At 38.7% G+C, this 21,262-nt stretch overlaps 1 protein-coding gene across 6 annotated transcripts in view; it reads right to left on the reverse strand.

The window, feature by feature from the left end:
- myo3b (myosin IIIB) overlaps positions 1-21,262 on the reverse strand; it is a 68,573-nt gene extending 47,311 nt beyond the window's left edge. Inside the window, exons 1-12 of one of the 6 annotated variants that reach the window (XM_031297849.2) lie at positions 21,105-21,245; positions 20,740-20,776; positions 18,065-18,113; positions 14,415-14,598; positions 12,850-12,870; positions 11,994-12,128; positions 10,085-10,189; positions 9,713-9,812; positions 8,981-9,057; positions 8,165-8,310; positions 2,546-2,611; positions 122-277 (exon numbers count right to left, since the gene is read on the reverse strand). In XM_031297849.2, coding sequence (XP_031153709.1) covers positions 122-277; positions 2,546-2,611; positions 8,165-8,310; positions 8,981-9,057; positions 9,713-9,812; positions 10,085-10,189; positions 11,994-12,128; positions 12,850-12,870; positions 14,415-14,598; positions 18,065-18,113; positions 20,740-20,767 — 1,067 coding nt within the window. In that variant the 5' untranslated portion in view covers positions 20,768-20,776; positions 21,105-21,245. Of the gene's footprint in view, positions 1-121; positions 278-2,545; positions 2,612-8,164; positions 8,311-8,980; positions 9,058-9,712; positions 9,813-10,084; positions 10,190-11,993; positions 12,129-12,849; positions 12,871-14,414; positions 14,599-15,075; positions 15,268-18,064; positions 18,114-20,739; positions 20,777-20,936; positions 21,083-21,104 lie in introns of those variants that run through there. The other 5 variants (XM_031297858.2, XM_031297877.2, XM_031297866.2 and 2 more) reach the window with 5 other exon arrangements.

A 21,262-nucleotide genomic window follows, 5' to 3' on the forward strand; every position in this document is an offset into this window, starting at 1 on the left:
GTCGGTGCCCATCTGCAGCAACACAGATCTCCAGTGACAGCACACAAATGAAGCAACTAGCTTTGTCATTGCAGCATTTTATTTACTCTGCAATTTTAGAATGTAATATAAAGGGACTTACTTGGTTTTGGTTTTGCAGCAGAGTTCTTGCTGCTCCTGGATGAGAGCAGCTAACTGCTGTGGTAGTACCACATCTTTGCCGTGGGCCTGCTTGATGAAGGGATGCTCTAGGAGGTGCGTCACAGATGGACGTGCTTCAAAATCCTTTATCAGACACCTTACAATCACAAAAATAGAGAAAGCTTTAAACACTTACAGACAGACGTAGCCTCCAACATTGTCTATCTGTTATTTATCTTAAAATCAGAATGAATTAAACTACTGAGGAGAAACAGTCTCCTCACCTGAACATGACAGAACGCTGGTTTGTCTGGATCAGTACTGACAGACATCTGGTAGGGAGCTTCTTGTGTTCTTAAGTCTGGGGTCACTAATCTGTCATTCTCAGTCTAAATACCACATGGACACTATCACGATGCCCCCCCCCCCCAAGTCCAAACAAGCCCTGCAATGGCACAGCAGTAACTCCTATCTGTGATGTGCAGTGTTTGCCAATAGGTGATGTCTCTTTGTGATACTGCCCCATGCCCACAATTATTTAGCTGCTGATACAAATGGTTGCAAAATATTGACTGTTAAGCACCACTCACCCAGGGGAACAAAATTGGCTTTCATTTCTGACAGTTTTGCTATATTGTGAAACAAAAACTATGAAAATAAAACACTTTAAATTCCCACCTGAACGCAACGATTCATCCATCAACAATTCACTTTTTTTGTTCAATTACTTGTTCAGCTAAAGACTTTAAACGTCTGAATGTGTGCATGAGCACTACAACACCAACAATTGCAGGCAGAGGCGAGATAGGAGAAAAACACCAATCTAATTCCTACAACTTAATCTACACTGGAATTCTGTTTCTTTTATCAGTTTGTTTGGCTCTGAAAGTTAATTCCATGAATTCATTAGCGTCAGGACATTAAGCAGAGGTTGCTGCTATTAGCAGGGCTGTGCTGGCGGGATGCTGAACGGCAGGCCACTTTGTCACAGAAGTCAGCTTCCTGGCTGCACAAGTGCAGACACTGGTGATGGATTTATTATCACCACACACACACACACACACACACACACACACACACACACACACACACACACAACACACACACACACACACACACACACACACACAGGGCTGAAAAGGCTTCACAAACAGCCTGCAAAGCTTGATAGCATTGTCCAGCCTCCAAACATTAAACTCTGCTGGGCTTTGTTCAGGGAGATTATTTCTGAAATGCTATCACATAATCCATTAACACAAATTACAGACTTGCAATCCAAAAAGTATCCAATGAACACCATTGCCATTACACTTGTAAAAAGTAGAAAAAACTAATATCACTACAATGTGTGTTGGCTGTTTAAGGGGTAATATGCCTTGACTCTGTCCTGACCAGTTAATAACTCAAGTGACACAAAAAAAAGCCAACAGGCCTTCAAAACAGATGGTCTGTTTGTTTTTTTCAATTACTCCATTTCAGTTAATGCATTTCAATGTAAACCTAAAACAAAAATGTTAGCTGGAAACCAAGCCCACACAAATAATTCTCCAGACAAATTGAATTTCATTTTCTCATTATGGTTCAGCCTCACACACCTCTGCGCGGTATATATTAAGGTTGTATATTCTGAGCAACCATTACGAGCCACCCCTGACATTATTAGCTTTGCACAGTGAAGGAAATGATAAGTTATGGACCTCAGATAGAACTGATAACTCAGGTGAATTAGCTTGTTCCTCTGCGGCAGATTTACACAAATGAAAGTCAATGAACAGGAAGATGAGAGGGTTGATAGAATCTGGCTATAAAATATCAATTTCAATTCCCTTTATGTTTACATGCACATTACCGCCTGCTGACAATGTACTAAAGCTAATGTTAAGCTCTTCCTGATAAAAAAAAAAAAGTTATCTCAATGTACGTTTTATCATTTCATGCTGGACAAATGCTATATAAAAAAAAAAAGAATTGGCTTATAATATGTTCAAGAGTAGCTGCTCAGTAATGTGAATGTGTATCATCTTAAGTACTGCATATAGCATCAACAGCAGATGTTCAACATTGCTTTTCAGTCACAGTTTCAAGCAGATTTAAAAGTGAATTGGTGTTGAAAATGATATACAGGCCACATTTGTATGTACATTTAATGTTTGATGTTGAACTTTTCTTATTTCATGTTTATTATATTTTACTGTGGTTCAGGTTATTATTTGCAATAATTTGTTTCCCAGTGACAACAGTTAAAATTTCATATTCATATTTAGTAACCAAATCAAAGTCTTAATTAACATTAATGTGTGGGATTCTTACTGATATATATATATATATATATATATATATATATATATATATATAATAAAAATCTGAATCAGCCTCAGTTCATCAGAATAGGTCGGTTGACAGGTTGAAGTTAGAGGACACTTACTGGCCGATGAAATGGCAAAAACTTCTGCACCACTGCTCTGGATTTCGTAATGTAGGGGAGGGATTTCTGAAAAAAAAATCACACATACAAAAGTCAGCATAGTATTTAAAAAAAATTTGACTTCATTAAATGCATTCAAATGACATCATGATCATCGCTGAAAATGAAAGACTTTAAACTCGTCTCCTGAGTAAGTTGACAAATGATCGCTGGCAAGCAGAGTGTGACCGTCAGACTCCTGTGAGAGTTTTTGGTCCGAGGACGAGCTGGTCGGGGTCCAGGTCTGTGGCAGCCACAGAAAAAGTGACAAATGATAACAGCTCCTCCACTGTCTGGCAGCAAGCATCTGCCATTGGGAGCCAAAAGTTATGGGAGCTAGTTATACCTCTGTCAGCAGCATTTATGGAGGCCATCTATAATGAGGCTAATACTTTTCAAGTGTGCACGATGACAGGAGGCAGGTCTGTATGAGGAGCCAAGGCTGGACGGGCCTGAGTACAGTCATCTTTACAGGGAGCTGCAGGTCTGACAGCTGGAGGCTGAGCCTTTTGTCACTGTCAGACAAATAGTGTCAGACCTGGTCGAGACATTTATTAACTGCATTAATTAGTTCACACGTGTTGTTTCACAAAGCTGACAGACAGGTAGAATATGAAATCCTTTGTGTAAAAGGAAATGCATGAATTTGGTTCATTTTGTTTATCACAAACCAGAGGTAGATGCATCTAGACATTAAACGACAACATACTTAACATCTTTTTTTCAATTTTATTTTGGAAGGAGGAGAGAACGTTGGGGTGCAAAATCTGTCATTTTCCGCTGCACTAAGTTAGTAGAGTCTTTGATAAGGATTCAGACAGGCAATCCTTTCCAAAGTGCAGATCAAAGCCAGTAACTGACTGCTTCAATACAACCTCTAATATGAGCCTGAAGACACGTTCTCGCCTTGATGTTGTAGCATACTGCTTATATATTAGAAAGTCAATATAGCAGCACACTGCTGATAACACTGTCAAATGCCCTCATTGTGCTTAGCAAATTCAGGCAGTTTTTTCTTTCAGCATTTGTGAGAGTGCTGGCTCATATTGTAAACACAAATGGCTTATTCAAATCTAGGTCCAGGCAGAGCGTGTACTGTCAGACGTTACTCAGTGTGGATTGAGGCAAAATCACAGAGGTGTCAGCAGCACTTGACAGCTGTAACTAAGCCATGAAGGATGACAAAAATCAGGCCAATGAAATATTTGAATACATCATATGTAGAATTTATAATTCTTCCCCTTCCCATATGTAGCAAAACAGTTTTTTCATTCAAGAAATTCTTTAGTGTGACACTTAAACTTTCACTGCTCCACTTTATTCAATATTGTCAGTGCTCACTTACTTAAAATCTCTCCAACAGCTCTCTATTTTCACATCGAGACATACTGTAAATATCTCTTTCTTTGCCAGATCTCCAGTCTTCAAATTCCACTATACCAGACAACATAAAGGTGATTCAATTACCAAAACAACACAGCAATGTTGAGTTGTTTCTTTTTAGTTATGAGGGAAAATCACTGAATATACTGTAAATCTATCTTAAAATGACCTTGTGAATAACTGGTGAACGATTCATGTATATCTTTGGTTGTTGGCCTGTTTTCAGCAAAAAGAGAGAATTAGTGTCTTAAAGCAGAAACATCAGGCTTAACAGAGAATGACTACAAGGGTCCAAAATAAAGACTTATTCAGCGAATGGACTACCCACTTAAAATTTCAGCTCATCCATCACCGTAGCCAGAGCACCAGCACTTCTTTGCTCATACATGCATGAACACACAGAACTACTGCTATATTTATCATGTCTCTGGCGGCCACATCGCCAAATGCTGCCATCCTGGACACCACACAGAGCAGTAAAACAACATCATCAAAGATGGAGATGTTTAAGCATGATTGGAAAAATCCTCCAACCAGCCAATGATCTCTTGTCAAGGATCAAGACTGCATAAGTGTCTGATAATGTGAAATCTGTGACATTAAGGTGTATGGTGTATTGCAGGGCTTGTAAGGTGTAAATCTATCCAAAGACACTTTTGTATACATGAAATGGAGATGTAGACAATCAAAGGCATGCCCGTTCTTTAAAGATAGCCGAGAAGACTGAGAAGCCGACAAGTTATCAATCATAATCATCCAGAAGTAAAAATGTTCACTGTTGTTTATGAATAAAGGATTTTTTTTGGCCAAAGACTCTCAGAGAAAGCAAATGTATACTAAACTGCAATCATTAGCCATGCTAGCGCCATGGCGAAATAGTTGGCATTGTCAGGTGGTCGGTCCACCACTTAATAGATTAGATTAGATAGATAGTCTATGGTCCTGACTGAAATATATATAATATATTGGATGGATTGCCATGAAATTTTGTATGGACATGTATGGTCCCCAGACGATGAATCCTAATGATTTAGATGATCTGCTGACCTAATGACATTGTCTTTTTGAGTGAAATTTTTGTGGACTATTGGATGGACCGCATTCAGATATTCATGAAATGTAATACTATTGAGGATTTCTTAACTAGTATTTTTTTTTTATTCTAATTTGCTCAATATTTTGGTTTATGACCAAATACATGCAAAACTAATGACATTCCCATTAGCCTCAGTTGTACTTTGCGTTTTGACGTATTTACCTTAGCGCTGCTAGCATGGCTGTAGACTCCTAGTATTGTTGATGAATAAAAGATTTGTGAACAACAATTTTGCCTGGAGAGTATTTAAAAATACATGTCAAGCAAATGCAAACAAATCTGCAATTTACAGTATATATCTACATACTGTAGTTCAGTAATGCATGGATTTAACGTATCATTCAACACAAAGGCAAGAAATAACGTTAGTCCCAACTTGATTTTTCACCCCTTTAAAAGATTTCATTCTGTGTCAGAAACACCAGAAACCGCACTGATATCCCTCACCCTTGGCTGTTCTGCTCCACAGATTTTAACTCTGGCTTTTTCACTGAAGAGCTGTCTCTTACAGGCACACTGGTCAGGATTTCTCTCCCTGAGCCTCATGATTTGATTAGCCTTTGTTGCTTTTGACAAGCCATCATTTACCTCTGTCTTTCATCTCGCTCGTTCTGGTCTCCGCTCAGACAGATACACGTACTTTTAAATATGTGGCTAATATCTACAGGGATCTGGCCGAATAAACACAACCTTGGGATGTCTTTGGCAATTGCCTCTAACCTTTACAATGCATTTTACATACACTTTGATTTGACTTTACATGGACATTCAAGGCCTGTTTAGCATAGAGGGCACTGGTGCAAGCAATTACTCTTACCGCATATTAAATATCACAGAGCATCTTTGTCTTGAGCATAATTCATTTTGCAGTTGATGATTTAACAACTTTACCCTCTGACATGCTCAGTTGCCTTTATTCATGGTCACCATAGACATCACGTATCTGTCATACACACTGTAACACACTCAGTTGCTATTAATCATAGAGAATAAATTCATAAAAGCCTTGAATTTATCTTAAAAATAAAACTGAAGCTAAAAAAAAATATCAGAATGATCTACCTGGGATTTAAACATATGCATGCATCGGTGGTATGTCACAGCTCATCAAGTATCAGATATTTCTGAAGCACAAACAGACCACGCATCAAGGTGACCCTAATTCACGGAGCTCATCTGACAGATATCAGAGCTCCTCTTATCGTTTATAGCCGGCTGGGACGAGAAGCATTTTCACCTGTGCAGGTTTCCCTTAGCACAACCAAAACTGTGACATAATGGTTATCTGCTGCTAGCCCCTGTAGTCAAAGTGGTGATAGTGTATAGAGTGTTTATTTGGTCGTCACCAGGAGCCATTCAATCTTTAGCTTGCTAAGGGAAAAATCTTACAGTGGTATTCTCAGAAAAAAAAAAGTAATCATGGACAGGTGAAATAGTACAATGACAGAGAGCTGACCACACACTGCTTGAACATGTAAGAAAATGTATATCATGATTCAAAACTGGGGTGAATGTTTCTCGTATATGGAATATAATCTTGTATTATATGTTATATATTTCTTGTTTACTATCTAGATGTGTTTAGAGAGGAGGGATGATAAAGTGGATGATACACACAAGATTAACAACATGACAGTGAACCCTTTAGAGCCTAGAAACGCATTACTGTGTGCAACTGTAAAATATCCGAATGATGAAAATGCTTATTGCATGTTTTAGTGCTTGTATGGTTTCATAAAACATGTACTACCCAAGGACAATACTTCTCTGGTAATGGTTTATTACGTATTAAATAGAGAAAAACAATCTGGAACTTTGCAATGATCAAAACCGAAGATGAATCTCTCCGATTTCATCATGCATAACTCTCACCGCCACTAAAAGCCCAAAGGTGAAACCCATTTCCCTATTTAGAAAGTAATTCATACAGGAGTCATAATTTACACCACATTTTCCTCATGATTTTGTCTGCCGAGCAGCAGTGATGGGAAAATATATTTGAGATAAATGACATATTAACAGAATCATTTCATGGTTCAACACATTTGCTGTGATATATACCACAACCGCCAAGCCTTTAAGGTCCCAATTCATATCAAAAGGGCAAAATATCTATTTTGATTCAAACAGAGACAGAGGAATGTCAGTTAAAAGATATATGTCCAATTCTATCAACATCCTAGTTATCCCCAAAGTCAAAGAGTCTGAGTAATAAGATCTGCAGTAATGAAATAGGATTGGACATTGACATGGGAAATGCATATGCCCCCTCTTATTATGGCTGCTGTTTGATAAGGAGACATGCTTGCTACTTGACAGAAACCACTTATCCAGTTTCAGGTTACTTTTTTAAAATGTTCTCAAACCTACTACCCCTAAGCTACATCCACTCCTCCAAAAAGGTGATGTGTTATAAGGTGCATATCTGAGAAAAACCTATTTCTGAATTAGTAGCATTCATTTTATTGAGTTGCTCTTGTAATTATTTTAAATTCTGGATGAATTTGGTGCTGATGAAATGCTGCGTTAGCTCCATAATTCCTGCCACACAAGTCACCATGTTCCTCCCCTGGCTTGGCAGGGAGGAGATAACATTGTGACGGGGAGGAGGTGACAGCCTCATCTCAATGTGAATGGAGCTAATCACCAATGCAAATTGCAATCAGAAGGGCATATCTCTACCTAACTGAGAGATAATTGCGCAATTGTGCTGATAACAAAAGGTCAACCGCGTGTAGCCACTAAGCTCTCAAATGATCATCAGACACACACCGTCTCCAGCAGTGAATATTTTTACAGATTGAATCACTGTATTAATTTTAAGGCCAAACACTACTACATCTGATTATTTAGCAGATGCTGTCTTTCAGATAGAATAAATGAAACTGCAATAGCAACAACAAACATTTATCAAACCACAAATATCCAGTTTTCTGTTTCTAAATTGTCAAGAAAGCCACTGTTATTTTTTTCTTTTCATCACCTATACTGTCAAATTCAGTTTGCCCATTGTCCTCCTGACATAATGGAAAGCTGTTTTTGAGCACGCTTGTGTGGGCAGCCTCCAGCTGTGTGGTAGGAGCGCCCTCTAGTGGACTCACCGCGGGATTTTGAAGAGGGCTTTAACTGGATGCATCTCAGCCAGCGGGGGATCTCCGTCTGCCAGCTCGATGGCTGTGATGCCGAGCGACCACACATCACAGCGGGCGTCGTAGGAGTAGTCATACTGCTGTTCACAGGCTATGACCTGGCAATACAACACAACAGTGAACATTGAATTCACTACTACGTGAACATTGTGTCAGATTCTTGAAATAAAGCACTTTATTAATATCACCTTAGATAAATTAAGTAATAATATGAAGAAAATTATTTTCAAAAGGATCATAAAGCTGAACTTGACTTCCTGTCATAGAACTCTCTTACTTGCTGCCTAAAATCCGGCAGCGATACAAACATCTATCTATATCTATCTACAATCTATATTTATGGACTATTTAAACAATAAAAAGGTAGGACACTTCAGTTGCTGGTGCTACGAGCCTCTCTTTTCCACAGTCAATAATTATAACTGACATTACATTTTACAGCTGAGTTTATTCTAAGCGCCCCTGAGGTCCTTTCCTACCAGCCCAATCACCACAGCTCATTTCTGCCAAAGAGTAAGCCGAGGGGCCACAGCCTCCCAGCTATTAACCTTGAGGCGACCGCAAGAGCTGCACCCGTGGAGGGGAATACACAATGACACAGGGGGAAAGTCACACTGAAATATCTGAGCTTCTCTCCCTCTCTCTTTGTGACACATACAGTATAAGAGACTTTGCTCATTTTAAATGTTAAATTAGGCACAAAAACATGTGTGCTGTTTAACTGTTTGCATTTGTATACAGTAGACAGCATTGGCATTGGTCTCTGACCTCAGGAGCCATCCAAAACGGAGTCCCAACTGATGTGTTCCTCCGCAATCGTGCACTGGTCAGCTGAGCTGAAACACCTAAAAAAAACAAAAGTAATATTGAATCACCTCTAATAGTAATTCAGATTTAGATATTAGTATGTTTATCAGTGTGAATTTGCTCAGAATAAAAATACAATTTGTGATAGAGACTAAATGTTTGAATAATCAATAAATCCTTGCATATAATTTAGTGTGGCAACCTGCCAAGCAGCAATAATAATGGGCTATAATCATTTCAAATTATGTAGGACAGATTTTTATCAGCATGAGTCCACTTCATCTCCATGACACAGAGGACATAAACATGCCTAGGGGTGACTCAAAGTCATTTGCCATAACAGCTTTCTTTTAATATGCAAAGGATCAAATAATGCAATTTAAATGAGCAATAATAGCCTTGGGTTAAGGCTACGGTCCATGAAATAAAAAGATGTTATGGTGAGCAAGGGACTAAAGTGTGGAGCACATAAAATGATTTATCTTGTGCTTGTGTTCTCCTTCACAAACAGCGTTGCAGGGATGTGCTGCTGACACTTCCCATAGATCAGTCAAATACCAAAAATACTTTATTTATCTGACAATGCACTTCAGAGAAAAGATAAAGCCGAGAGACATTTCTCAGACCTTGATCCATTTGTCTCTTTCCAGAAGTCCCTGAATTGGCTAAATTGCCTCTTTCAAAGACCATTACCAAAGTCAACCAGTTTGACTCCTCCCTCAGTTGTCAGGAGGATGTTGTTGCCTTTGACGTCACGATGGATAATCCGGTTGTTGTGCAAATGCTGAAGACCCTTTTAAGTTAAAGGACAAAAAACACAAGGTGCTCAGCATGAATCATCATCAAAATATTAGTCATTTGTCATTAGTATAAATTAGAATATGATGCATCAAAAGGTTATGCAGTACAAACTATATAAAAGAACTCCCACAGCTGTTCAGAAGTGGGACATTCATTACCGTCTGCCATACTTCCTCTGCTGAAAATTAATGCTCAGCACGTTCTCTGCATGTTTGCATCCCACCTCCTCCCTAACATTAGCAGCTTTGCAGCGGGCCATCTTACCAAGAGGGCACTGTATAAGATGTATGAGATAACGGGCTCCTGCAGACACTGGCCTCGCATGAGTAGGCCTTTGATGAGTTCTGTGACAGAGCCGCCATTGCACAGCTGGGAGGGAGACAGAGAAATTCCAGTGACTCGTCCATCACTCAACACTCTAGATTATGATTCATGGGGAGAGGTAGCCCACACACACAAGTCAGAGGAAGCAATGCAGCATCACATGGTAGCATGATAGCATCAACATTCATGTAGATGGGTTATTGTGACAAACTGAGGCCCTTTTTTAACTACTTAGGTATTTAATTTCAATTAAGCAACCAAGTTTTGAATATTTTGGGGCTCACAAAAATGCAGTATTTGGACATGCAAGAGTTAAAGGTACCCTGTGGAGTTGTCTAGTAAACAAATAGTTATGTTTACATTCAGAGTGTCTTCTTCAAGCAGTTTCTTCCTCATAAGAGATTTGTAAAACTTATTTTTTAAATATTTTGTTCATTTACATCCAGATACATCGGTTAGCAGTCTTGTTCTTTCTTGCCATTTCCTAGCACATAACTAGAGTTTCCGCTGCATTCTTGGCCAGTCTTTGAGGTACATGCCAGTTTTATTTAGCATTACATGTGGCAAATTGAAGTTCAAACAATGAGATGTTTCCAGCTGACGAAAAATATCCTAAAACATTAGTCAACTCTCCTTGGCATTTAGTTTGTCTTCTTCTTCCTTGTTACAACTTCCGTGCACTGCATATTTGCAATACTGCCCTCTGCAGTTTCAGAAATGGATGGCGTTACCCACATGCTCGTAAATATACTAGTAGAGCATGAGATATTACATACAAAGTAACTATATTTCTGTAAGTCGACTTACAACACCCTGTACAACTGCGTCAATCTCACCCAAGCCTGTTTCCATTTTTTGCTGCTATTTTTAACGCTACATGAACATATGTTCTGTCCTACATAACTAGCAAGCTAGCTATGTAGAAATATGACATCACCATTCTGATTGGTCTAATTGTTTTTTGAACCTTGGAAAACAACCTTCAATGGCACAAAACAATAAATCAAAAGACCGGCAGTTTTCAGAGGTCTGGATGCAGGCAACCATAGTGCTAGTGGTCAAACTCCACAGGGTACCTTTAAAGACATTGTCTGACATTTTGAGAAATCTGGATATTTGCTATCTTGCAAAGAGTTAGCTACATAAGAAGATTGATGCCACTTTCATATCTCTAAGTTAAAGTTTACAGCCAACTGGTAAAATAATTACTTCAATTTTAAAATTCAAAGCCATCTATTTCTATGAGCCTGACCACACCAAAACTTGTTTTTGTAGTTCGCAGTGCAGCATTATTTTTATTATTATTATTTTTTTTTACAAACCTTTTTTGTACCAGGCTGTAGACATGTTCATTTCTGCTGTAAAGTTGGGCGTTGTAACATAACTGACTTGCTTTTGGAGCCCGCCTCAAGTGGTCATTTGAGGAACAGCAGTTTTTGGCACTTAGGCATTGGCATTATTTATCAGCACCAGAGGTTGTTGCTTGGTTTTAACCTGTTTTATATAGTCTATGGTTTTAACATGAAAAATAGTCAAGGAATTTTGCATATTTTTTCCTGGTGTGTAAAGGCTGTGCTGGCTGTAGTTTTATATTTACCATACAGACATGAGAGTGGTATCAATCTTCTTATCAAACTCTCAGCAAAAACAAAATCAAACAAGTGCATTTCCCAAAATGTCAAGCTATTCCTTTAAGTAAAATACAAAACTATTAGCACTGGTACACTGTTAATGCTGAAATTATATACTGTAGTTTGTAAAGGATTCAAATCAAAGATGCATTCTGGGGAAACCAGAAAACTGTGATCTAGGGCACTGATAGAGAGACTAAGAGATAAAAAGAGCTCACCTCAAGGACCAGCCAAAGTTGTCCACCTGATACTTTGTCTGACTTGTAGAACATGCCGTAAAACTTCACCACATTAGGGTGGTTGGACAGGGACCTCAAGATGTTGTATTCTGCCTCAATTTCCTCGTCCACATCCTTTAAACAGCAACAGAAAACAGACCAAGTTGGAACATAGAATTGCCAGAGACGATGCTATGCAAATGAGAAGCAAATAACAAGGAGGATTGTAATAACAAATAACATTTATGCCTAAATACTTCAAGTTGGGTTTCATTTGAAACACAGCAGAAAACCCAATAATAGGTTGACTATAATTAGACTCGTACAGATAGGGTTATAAAGTCAGTAACAAAGAAAGGGACGAGCCCGGGTGCTAAACTATTTCTGGAAGTGCTTTTCTATCAAAGTAAATCTAAGAGGAAGGGAGAAGCAGCAGTCAGAGAGGCAGAATTTCTCTTCCTGTACGTCTGAGTGATAGTGTCAGCAGTCTAATCAGGGAGAGGGATGAGAGAGGAGGCATCTTCATCTTCATGGCCATCAGGGGAGCATCATGGTGGATAGCACTGCCAGGATGGGGATTCTTCCATTGACACAATCACAGCCATGTCTCAGACCAAGTCTCACTAGCACAATGCGCTGCCAATGCAGAGGCTACAGAAGTCTTATCACACAGACAAATTAACAGATATACAGAAAGGATACAGCCAATGCAGCAGCTACATTTTCTGGTGAGAGTGTGTTAGACTTAACATGACAGGAAATAAATGAAAACGGGATATGTTGATATATATCACTGGAGCAAATACAAGTACAACTGCATCAAGATGGAGAGGAGGAAAAAGATCTGGCAACTTACTCTGTTTGAATGGCTCGCATGCTGAGACAAGTCACATAGTTATAAAGAAAAACACAATGGTTTTAGTCTTTGCTTTTTTTGTTTTGTCACAATATTATGAGTTCTTGCAGTCATGAAAAAAACTGTCAAAATGAATGGTTATGGGGTACTCTAACACGGGGAAGCACACAGAATGATGTCAGATTAGTGTTCCAGTTATCTAATTTAGCCAACAAAACAGTAAACACTACATTTGTTCTATCAAGTGTTCAATTAAATTAGCTACAAAGTAAGAAAGCAGTTTTATTATTATATACTATTATATGTATAGGATAGGTTGGCCTGAGTCATAAAGACAACAGAATATTAGACAATGATCAAGGTAAAGGCTCAATTAAAGCAGCAGGTTAGTAAATGAGAAAAGTCACAGTAAATACAGAGGTGTTTTTTAGGTGACTTTGCACTAACCAAAAAGCTGTCCCAAAATCTTATGTTTCCCTGTTGCCTTATACCAGTGGCAGATTTGCTAATTTTACACAAGCGGTCATGTCACATGCAGCCCGAAACTTGTTATGAAGCTAAATGCAGGAGATCCAACATAGAGGCACAAGTACAACAATAATGCACCTTAAATTAAATCAGTGGTTCCCAACCCGGGGATCAGGACTCACAAAAGGGGTCACAAGATAAATCCAATTGTTCACTAGACAATTAAGAGATAGTAAAGCAGGAAACAAGACTAAGAGTCTACTGCCATGCAATCGACTCTGTACTTATGCCTAGCAGTGTTTTGAAAGAAATGCAAAAGTCAGCATGCTAATATGTTTCCCATTACAATGTTAACATGCTAATGTTTAGCAGGTATAATATTTACCATGTTCACCATCTTAGTTTAGCGTGTTAGCATGTTAACATTTACTAATTAGCACTAAACACAAATCACAAGGCTGATAGCTGCTAGATGAAAAAGCAGGGGTCACCAAAGTCATTAGGATTCATTATCTGAGCACCATTGATATCTGTACTAAATTCCATGGAAGCCAAACCACTAGCATGGCTAAAAAATATTGCTACAAAAAATGATATTCATTTTTTAGTTTTAACAGATATTACTCTAATCTTTGCTTTTGGTCTTAATAATTATAGGAACATTTTTCATATTCTGGCCTAAAAACAAGGTCTAAATATGAATCAAATATAACTGTTTTGGTCTTAACCCATACAACCTTTGATGATGGGGCTAAAAACCCAAAAGGTTGGAAACCAGGAGGACATTAAACGACTGAGTGAATGACTTTCTGGATACTCTGGTGGACTATATAAATACTAGAATACACTAATGAATCCCTAGCTGGTTCTGCATCATCCATAGAGTCAGCTCTTCTCCCCCTACAGTAAGGGTTAGTTCAAACAGCTTGTGTGGTCTGCAAGGTGATGGTTATTAGGGTTAGGGTTATGCTGGCAAGCAAAGTGTAAAATGCAGTTTATTCAAATCAACTTTTTTGCAGACAACTGAAAATAGACGACATGCAGTAGCGACAGGGATTTCGAATTCTGCAAAAGGTTTCTCAGTAAACATGACTTACATTGATTGGGTCCAGCACTTTCACAGCTGCTTGACTCCCATCCTTCTTGTTGGTCACTCTGTAGACTTTCCCATACGTTCCTTTACCAATGGTCTCCACTATATCCCAGTTACTTGATGGATCGCCCAGGTTCTCCATGCCAATCATGCTGGGCTTGTGAGGATACAGTCCATACAGTGACCTCCTAGAGGATTAACACAATCCCAGATGAAAAAAAAACTTTTCAAAATACAGATCATTTTCAAATCAATAACAAAGACAAAATAACAAATTAATTCTTGTTTGAAATACCTCTTTAGTGAAGTGAAAACTCAATAGAAATGAAGATGAAAAATGTAAATCCCTTTCTAATACCTAATACTTTGTCCTACAAAAAAAGGTTCTTGTGAATAACTTAACAGTTGAGCCTGAACAGACTTTTACATGTCGCGACAAGACAGAAAAACATTGTTTCCTGGTTAACGTCACAGAGAAGTAATTAAAATAAAGAATGAACTGAGTGGTTTATGTATAGCACAGAGCAGTACATTTATTCCCATGAGCCTTCTCATTCAGCTCTGTGAAACGACTATATCCGCCAAGGGAGCAGGTTTAAAGCAGGGGAAATCAAAGTAAAAACAAGGCAGACAGCTGAAGGTGTAGATGATAGTACTCTACTTACATGGCAAGTGTTATCTCCTTCTGACTCATCAGAGCTGAGAAAAATTACAACTAAAGAGTCTCTTGTGATCATAATATAACAGCACCAATAGCAACAGCAATTGCTTCCTCAAGAGGACGTGCAACAAGTGGCATTTCACAGACACTGAATTAGCCATGTCCATAGGGACCTCGTCACTGCCCACTAAGAAGTGCAATCTCCCCAAGATCAATTGGATTGGACAGAGATTAACTTGACATAGTGGCCTCCTGAACGAGCAGTGAACCGGCACCACACTGTTTTGTGAAATGATCAGTATGTTAAGTGTTTTTTTTAAAGTGATTTACACTATATATTATAAGGTTATCAGGACCAATGAACAGCGATGCATAATCCCAATATAAGTCATCCTTTAAGTCTACAAGTGATGTTTCTGTGAACAAATAGAACACGTTCAACGATGCAAAACATTAAGTGTCAAAACAGCTGAGATAAAAAAAACATGTTGGCTTAGGAACTGATATAGCCATGTTGAGAAACATGCATCCTATTTTTTTTTTAAATGACACCTGTTCCAGATTAGCATGATGGAGAGGACTGTTTGTGTAAGATCTCACAGCTGCGCCACTTGTCATAAACGTGTTATGCATCACAGAGACTGTGTGACCCTGAGGGAGGGGCGACGAGATCAGAAGATTGATGTGAAAAAAACGTGAATGATGTTTAACCCTCAGGAGCTGTGGTCACTCACACGTGAGGACAGATTTATACGCAGTTGTTGTGCATGCAGGTTGAGCAATGGCATCCAGGTAGATAACCGATGGATATGCCGCTTTTTTGGGGGGACGATCAGATATGCAGCACTGATATCCTTCACCGTGTCCTTCAGGGAGACACATGTGATAGCGCACTAGCCAAAGTACCTTTTGTAATTGTGCGTTTTTATGACACACATTTAAATAATTATTACACAAGGTGACTACTGAATCACTTAGTTACAAGTATGGTTTCATCTTCAGTCCAATAATCCATCATTGATTGTTTTGAAGTTAATCGCCCATCTTAAACTGTTTCTGAATAATGCATAATGATTGCCTTATTAATCAACCAGATCCAAACCTGTTTACCTGCCGCTTATAACTGTTGCCCTGTTTTGTAACATGTGTCTGCATCTACACTGTGCCTTGAACACATCACCAGTCACCTGTTGCCATGAGACCTTCACCAACTTTTGACAGCTCATATTCCTCAACCGCAGCTTTTTGTCTCCAATGACTTGCATTAAAATATCAACTTTTTCCTGTGACTTAAAAACATACGTTCAAGCCTCGAATGTGCAGCTGCAGATCATATGATGTATAATACTGTACAAGCGTCTTGTTCTGCAAGAGCTTTCAAAGAAGTAACAAGTACAAGCTGTTAAAGCAAAATACAACAACAACTAGACTTTAACAACAGGATATGTGTTAGTCAATCATAAAATTACACATAATTTAAAGTTACACAGCACAAATTATGTCACCTACTGCTTGAACATCAATCATAAAAAAGAACATTTACCTCATAGCGAGAGTCTGCAACCATCACACACAAAGAACCAATGTGGTCATCTTCTCTTCTGCACATTTATTCATTATTCAAATAATTGTTTAAAGATCGATAAAGCTCAGATCATAAAACCAAGAGTCACACATACCTGTCTCTGTCAGAGTGTTTGTCTCTCACTCACACTGAAAGGCTCCAGTCTAATTCATGCTAATCTATAGGGATTAATAATTCACCAGTAATCTGCAACCTGATCTGCAGCACTGTTACTTATTCAGGTGGCAGATGTATCCACTCATAATGGTTGCTGATATTAAGCATCTCAGGTTGCATGCAGGTTACCAGGAAGTTCGTGATAGTTGCTAGGTCACATGCCTGCTGGGACGGTGTTGTGCCAAAAGTATTCCACTGAGCTAAGAACAAACTGTCCATAAAATCAAATATAAATCCAGAACTCCAATGTTTACACTCATTGTAGGATCTTATATTATTATTATAATCTGGCAACCTTAACCATACCTATATCTACAACAACAGAACCTCCACGAGTTTAAAGCCCTGGGGATCTAATGAAGTGGAAGATAGTCACACCAGCTGTAAAGAGTGTTAATATCGCCAGAACATGCTCCTAGAATTTTTTTTTTTTTTATACATGTTTTATATTGGTGGTTTCCAAACTTTTTCTATCATGCCCCACCTTTGGAAGCACATTGTTGCCTGGGCAAATAAATAATGTATTAGCTTGTTACAATGCTGGAGAAACTAGTAACAAAAGTTGAGTTTAATTTCATTGAAATAACATTTTAAAGAACATGGACATGTTTATTTTTATGCATGAGTGTCTGTTTGCAAATAAAACGTGTTTTTACACACAAAAGGCTCTTCTGCTATATACTGTATATTGACAGGGAACTAGGGCAGTGATGCCAAATGTGTGGGTCAGGACCCCCTTAAGGGGTCATAAGATAAATCTAAGGGTCTCGCAAGATGAAAGCAGAAATGTTCCTACTTACTGCATCATTTTCTTTATGATATTCCTTTAAAAAAGAATCTGAATTGACTATTAATCTTTGGTCGCCCTGGTTATATTCTGTAGACATATGCAACCTGCAGAGGGGTAGCAAGTAGACATAGTATCGTTTTAAGGGGTCACAAACAAAAACAATTGGGAACCACTAAATTTTTTTTTCAATTCAGTTTAAATGATGTGTTTGCTAACCTGAGTCTTGACAGCCTTGCTAGCATCAGAGCACTCTTGTTTATTTAGATTTTAATCAGATTCACTAACTTTGGTTGCCATCCACAAAAACATGCTTTGTCTTTTTGTGACAAAGCAAAGATAAAACCCAAATGCTGTTCTTTGCAATGGACATGAGACACATCACTGCTGCTTTAGAAACAGGACACCACTGGTCCTAGATGGCAGCGCTCAGGTTACCCTTTGTTTACCGTACTGTCAGCATACCTGAAAAAGGAACATTGTATCTGGTGATCAAGAGCTCCTCTCTGACACACTGAAATAGTAAAAAAAAAAAAAATCCAACATCATCAAACTACACATCAAAATCACAGGGATTTATGTAAAAACTGGGTTATGTGTTACGTGCTGTTTTGTGATAATAGTGCATGCAGATGCCTCTTGAGCTAAATAATATGCCCCCCAACATATGCATTTACGGTGCATCTGCATAATTCCAACTTTCAGTGATGGTTGGAGGTGGTAACAGCTTTAGATGATGTGAACAGCTGCAGCACAGGGACCATCTTTATCACCAGAAACAGTGGAAAGTGAAAGTGAGTAATCTAATTTTCTGCTTCCATCAAACTTGCACAATCCCACCCTCTCTGGTAAAGCCTTGCGGGAACTTCACTTGGTAAACCCTTTGGTAAATCTGTGGAGAGAAAGAACTCTGGACTATAATCCCTTTTAAGGGGATATGAAGAGGCTTTGCAGTAAACCACTAGCCATGAGCCAGGCTGAAAGCACTGTGCACTTGTTGTAACCCTGGACAACCAAAGCCTCACACGACCAGAAACAAACCTCTTTTTCTTTTGTAGTTTAACCCCCGAATCTCAGCAGTCCACCTTCATGATTAATAATCTCCAACTTTGGAAACACTAAACATTAACCTAATTAAGAAGAAGCCAATGTCAGCATTAAATTAATCAATCTAAAAACCAGAACAACGGTGGCTGGGTAGCTCACCTGGTAGAGCACGTGCCCATATTTAGAGGTTAACTCCTCAACGCAGCGGCCGCGGGTTCGACTCCTACCTGCGGCCCTTTGCTGCATGTCATTCTCTCTCTCCCCTTTCATTTCTTCATCTGTCCTATATAAATAAAGGCCTAAAATGCCCAAAAAATATCTTAAAGGTCCCATGACATGGTGCTCTTTGGATGCTTTTATATAGACCTTAGTGGTTCCCTAATACTGTATCTGAAGTCTCTTTCCCGAAATTCAGCCTTGGTGCAGAATTACAGCCACTAGAGCCAGTCCTACAATGAGCTTTCCTTAGTATGTCCCATTTCTGTGTCTGTAGCTATTGAGGAGGCGAGAGGGGGGGGGGGTAAGGTGGAGGGTGGGGGTGTGGCCTTGACCAACTGCCACTTTGCTCATTTGAAAGCCATGATGTCTCTCTCTTTCTCATGGGCGGGCCAAATTCTCTGGGCGGGCAAAGTAGAGAAAGGGGAGGTAACCTTCCTCCTTATGACCTCATAAGGAGCAAGATTCCAGATCAGCCCATCTGAGCTTTCATTTTCTCAAAGGCAGAGCAGGATACCCAGGTTTACACCTGTCACCATTTCAAGCCACTGGGGGAACATAGGCAGGCTGGGGGAATGCATATTAATGTTAAAAAACCTCATAAAGTGAAATTTTCATGCCATGGGACCTTTAAAAAAAGAAAAAAAACGGAGCAATGAATCTCTGTCATCTAATCACAAATATCATAGCTGTTCTAGCAGCGAATGTGATATAATGTGGTGCAATACTGTACAGTGCAATACTGTTTGTGTAAATGAAACAAAACTAACCGACTGACTGTTATACAGTGATATACAAGATGAATATTTTTCAAAGAATCAAGTCTATTTTTGTCAACAAATATGGTTTCAAAGTGCAAAACTTTCAATGCAAAGAGCCCATATAACTTCTTATCTTACCTCTAAATACAAATTCTAAAGTAAACACCACCTCATGTTAGCTTATTTATATTATTCATAATGTAACAGCATTGCCCTGGTGATTTCAAGATTACTTAACCACCACTGAAATATATTCCAAATTGCACTGTACTGAGTGTTTGTTATGGTCATGTAAATTGTGGTTTTAATATTATGTTCTACAGAATTACATCATCACCGTAGCTTTCTGGAGTTAAGATGATTAAACCTACAAGTGTTTGAAATATTTATTGTTTGATGTCTTGGAAAAAAAAACTAACTCTGTGGTTGATATTGAACAGAAAAACTAAACTAATACAGTGAAATACATCATTTTGCCTTTATAAATGTAGGACTTTCTGTAAAATCTGACTGTAGACTGTATTTACACCAACACAGCATACTCAATAAGTAAAAATAGCATTTAAAGTAATTTGTACCCTACATCATTGCACTCATTTTGTCATTGCTAATTGTCCTGACAGAATGACTATTGTAAACTGTTTTGATGAGAATTAGTTCATGTTTGACAGCAGTATTTGATGAGGAACATTTTTACTTTGAAATGCAGCAATTATCTAAATTCACTGATAAACATACGCAATGTTTTGATGCGTTGTTAAACTTACTATGTAGGCTAATGTATTATCATACAGCAGTTTTCATTTGTGTGCTACCTGAGATTTTGAGGCCAATATTACTGGCGGAGTATAACTTTGTTTTCAAAGTTCTGCTTATGAAATTAAAATGTAGTGAAAACTGAGCCAAACCGATTTTTTTTTTCTCCATTATCCCATATTTTCAGTTACTCGTTACCAACAAAGCAGCTTATACTGTGAACACCACAGTATGCCATTATTTCACAACGTAAAGCCTATAGCCTACACTAAGTGTACCAGAAGTTGTACCAAAATTACAGTAATCCAGACGTCCAGAAGATGACCGTGTGGCCTACTTATGAGAAAACACGAGTCCTACCTTGAGTTTGCAGCCTCTGTATTTCCATCTCTAAAATCTGCAAAACAGGGGAAAGTTTTTTAGACATCAGCTGATTACTGCTCAGTCTTGTATCCATCTCTGTGTATCGGGGTCAACACAGCCAACACTGTTGATAGTTTTAGACAAACCTTACAATTAGTCTGCTACTTTAACTAACAATTCTGTGTGCACCTTACCGTCCATAGCAACAAATCCGAACGGGTTTCCCGGTTTACTCAGTGAAGGGTTTTAATTATTAAGAGTATAGATATCTGAGCATGTTGTCCTGCTGACCGGAAGCTCTTAGCTGACCAATATCACCTTCAATTGTATATTCATGATCTTTGAGGCGGCAGTATACCTAACTGGACACGAGGCAAATCAAGGGAAGATAAGGTAAATGAGGAAATGTGCAGTGATGCTCGCCGCAGCACCGCCTCTCACTCCAGCATCTCTCAGCGTGAAACTGTTCGCACATTCTCGGTGGTTTTACCCGGATAAAATTCCTCCGCTGGCCCACACT

This window comes from Sander lucioperca, chromosome 8 (assembly GCF_008315115.2).
Source record: "Sander lucioperca isolate FBNREF2018 chromosome 8, SLUC_FBN_1.2, whole genome shotgun sequence".
In the NCBI taxonomy this organism is placed as follows: Eukaryota; Metazoa; Chordata; class Actinopteri; order Perciformes; family Percidae; genus Sander; species Sander lucioperca.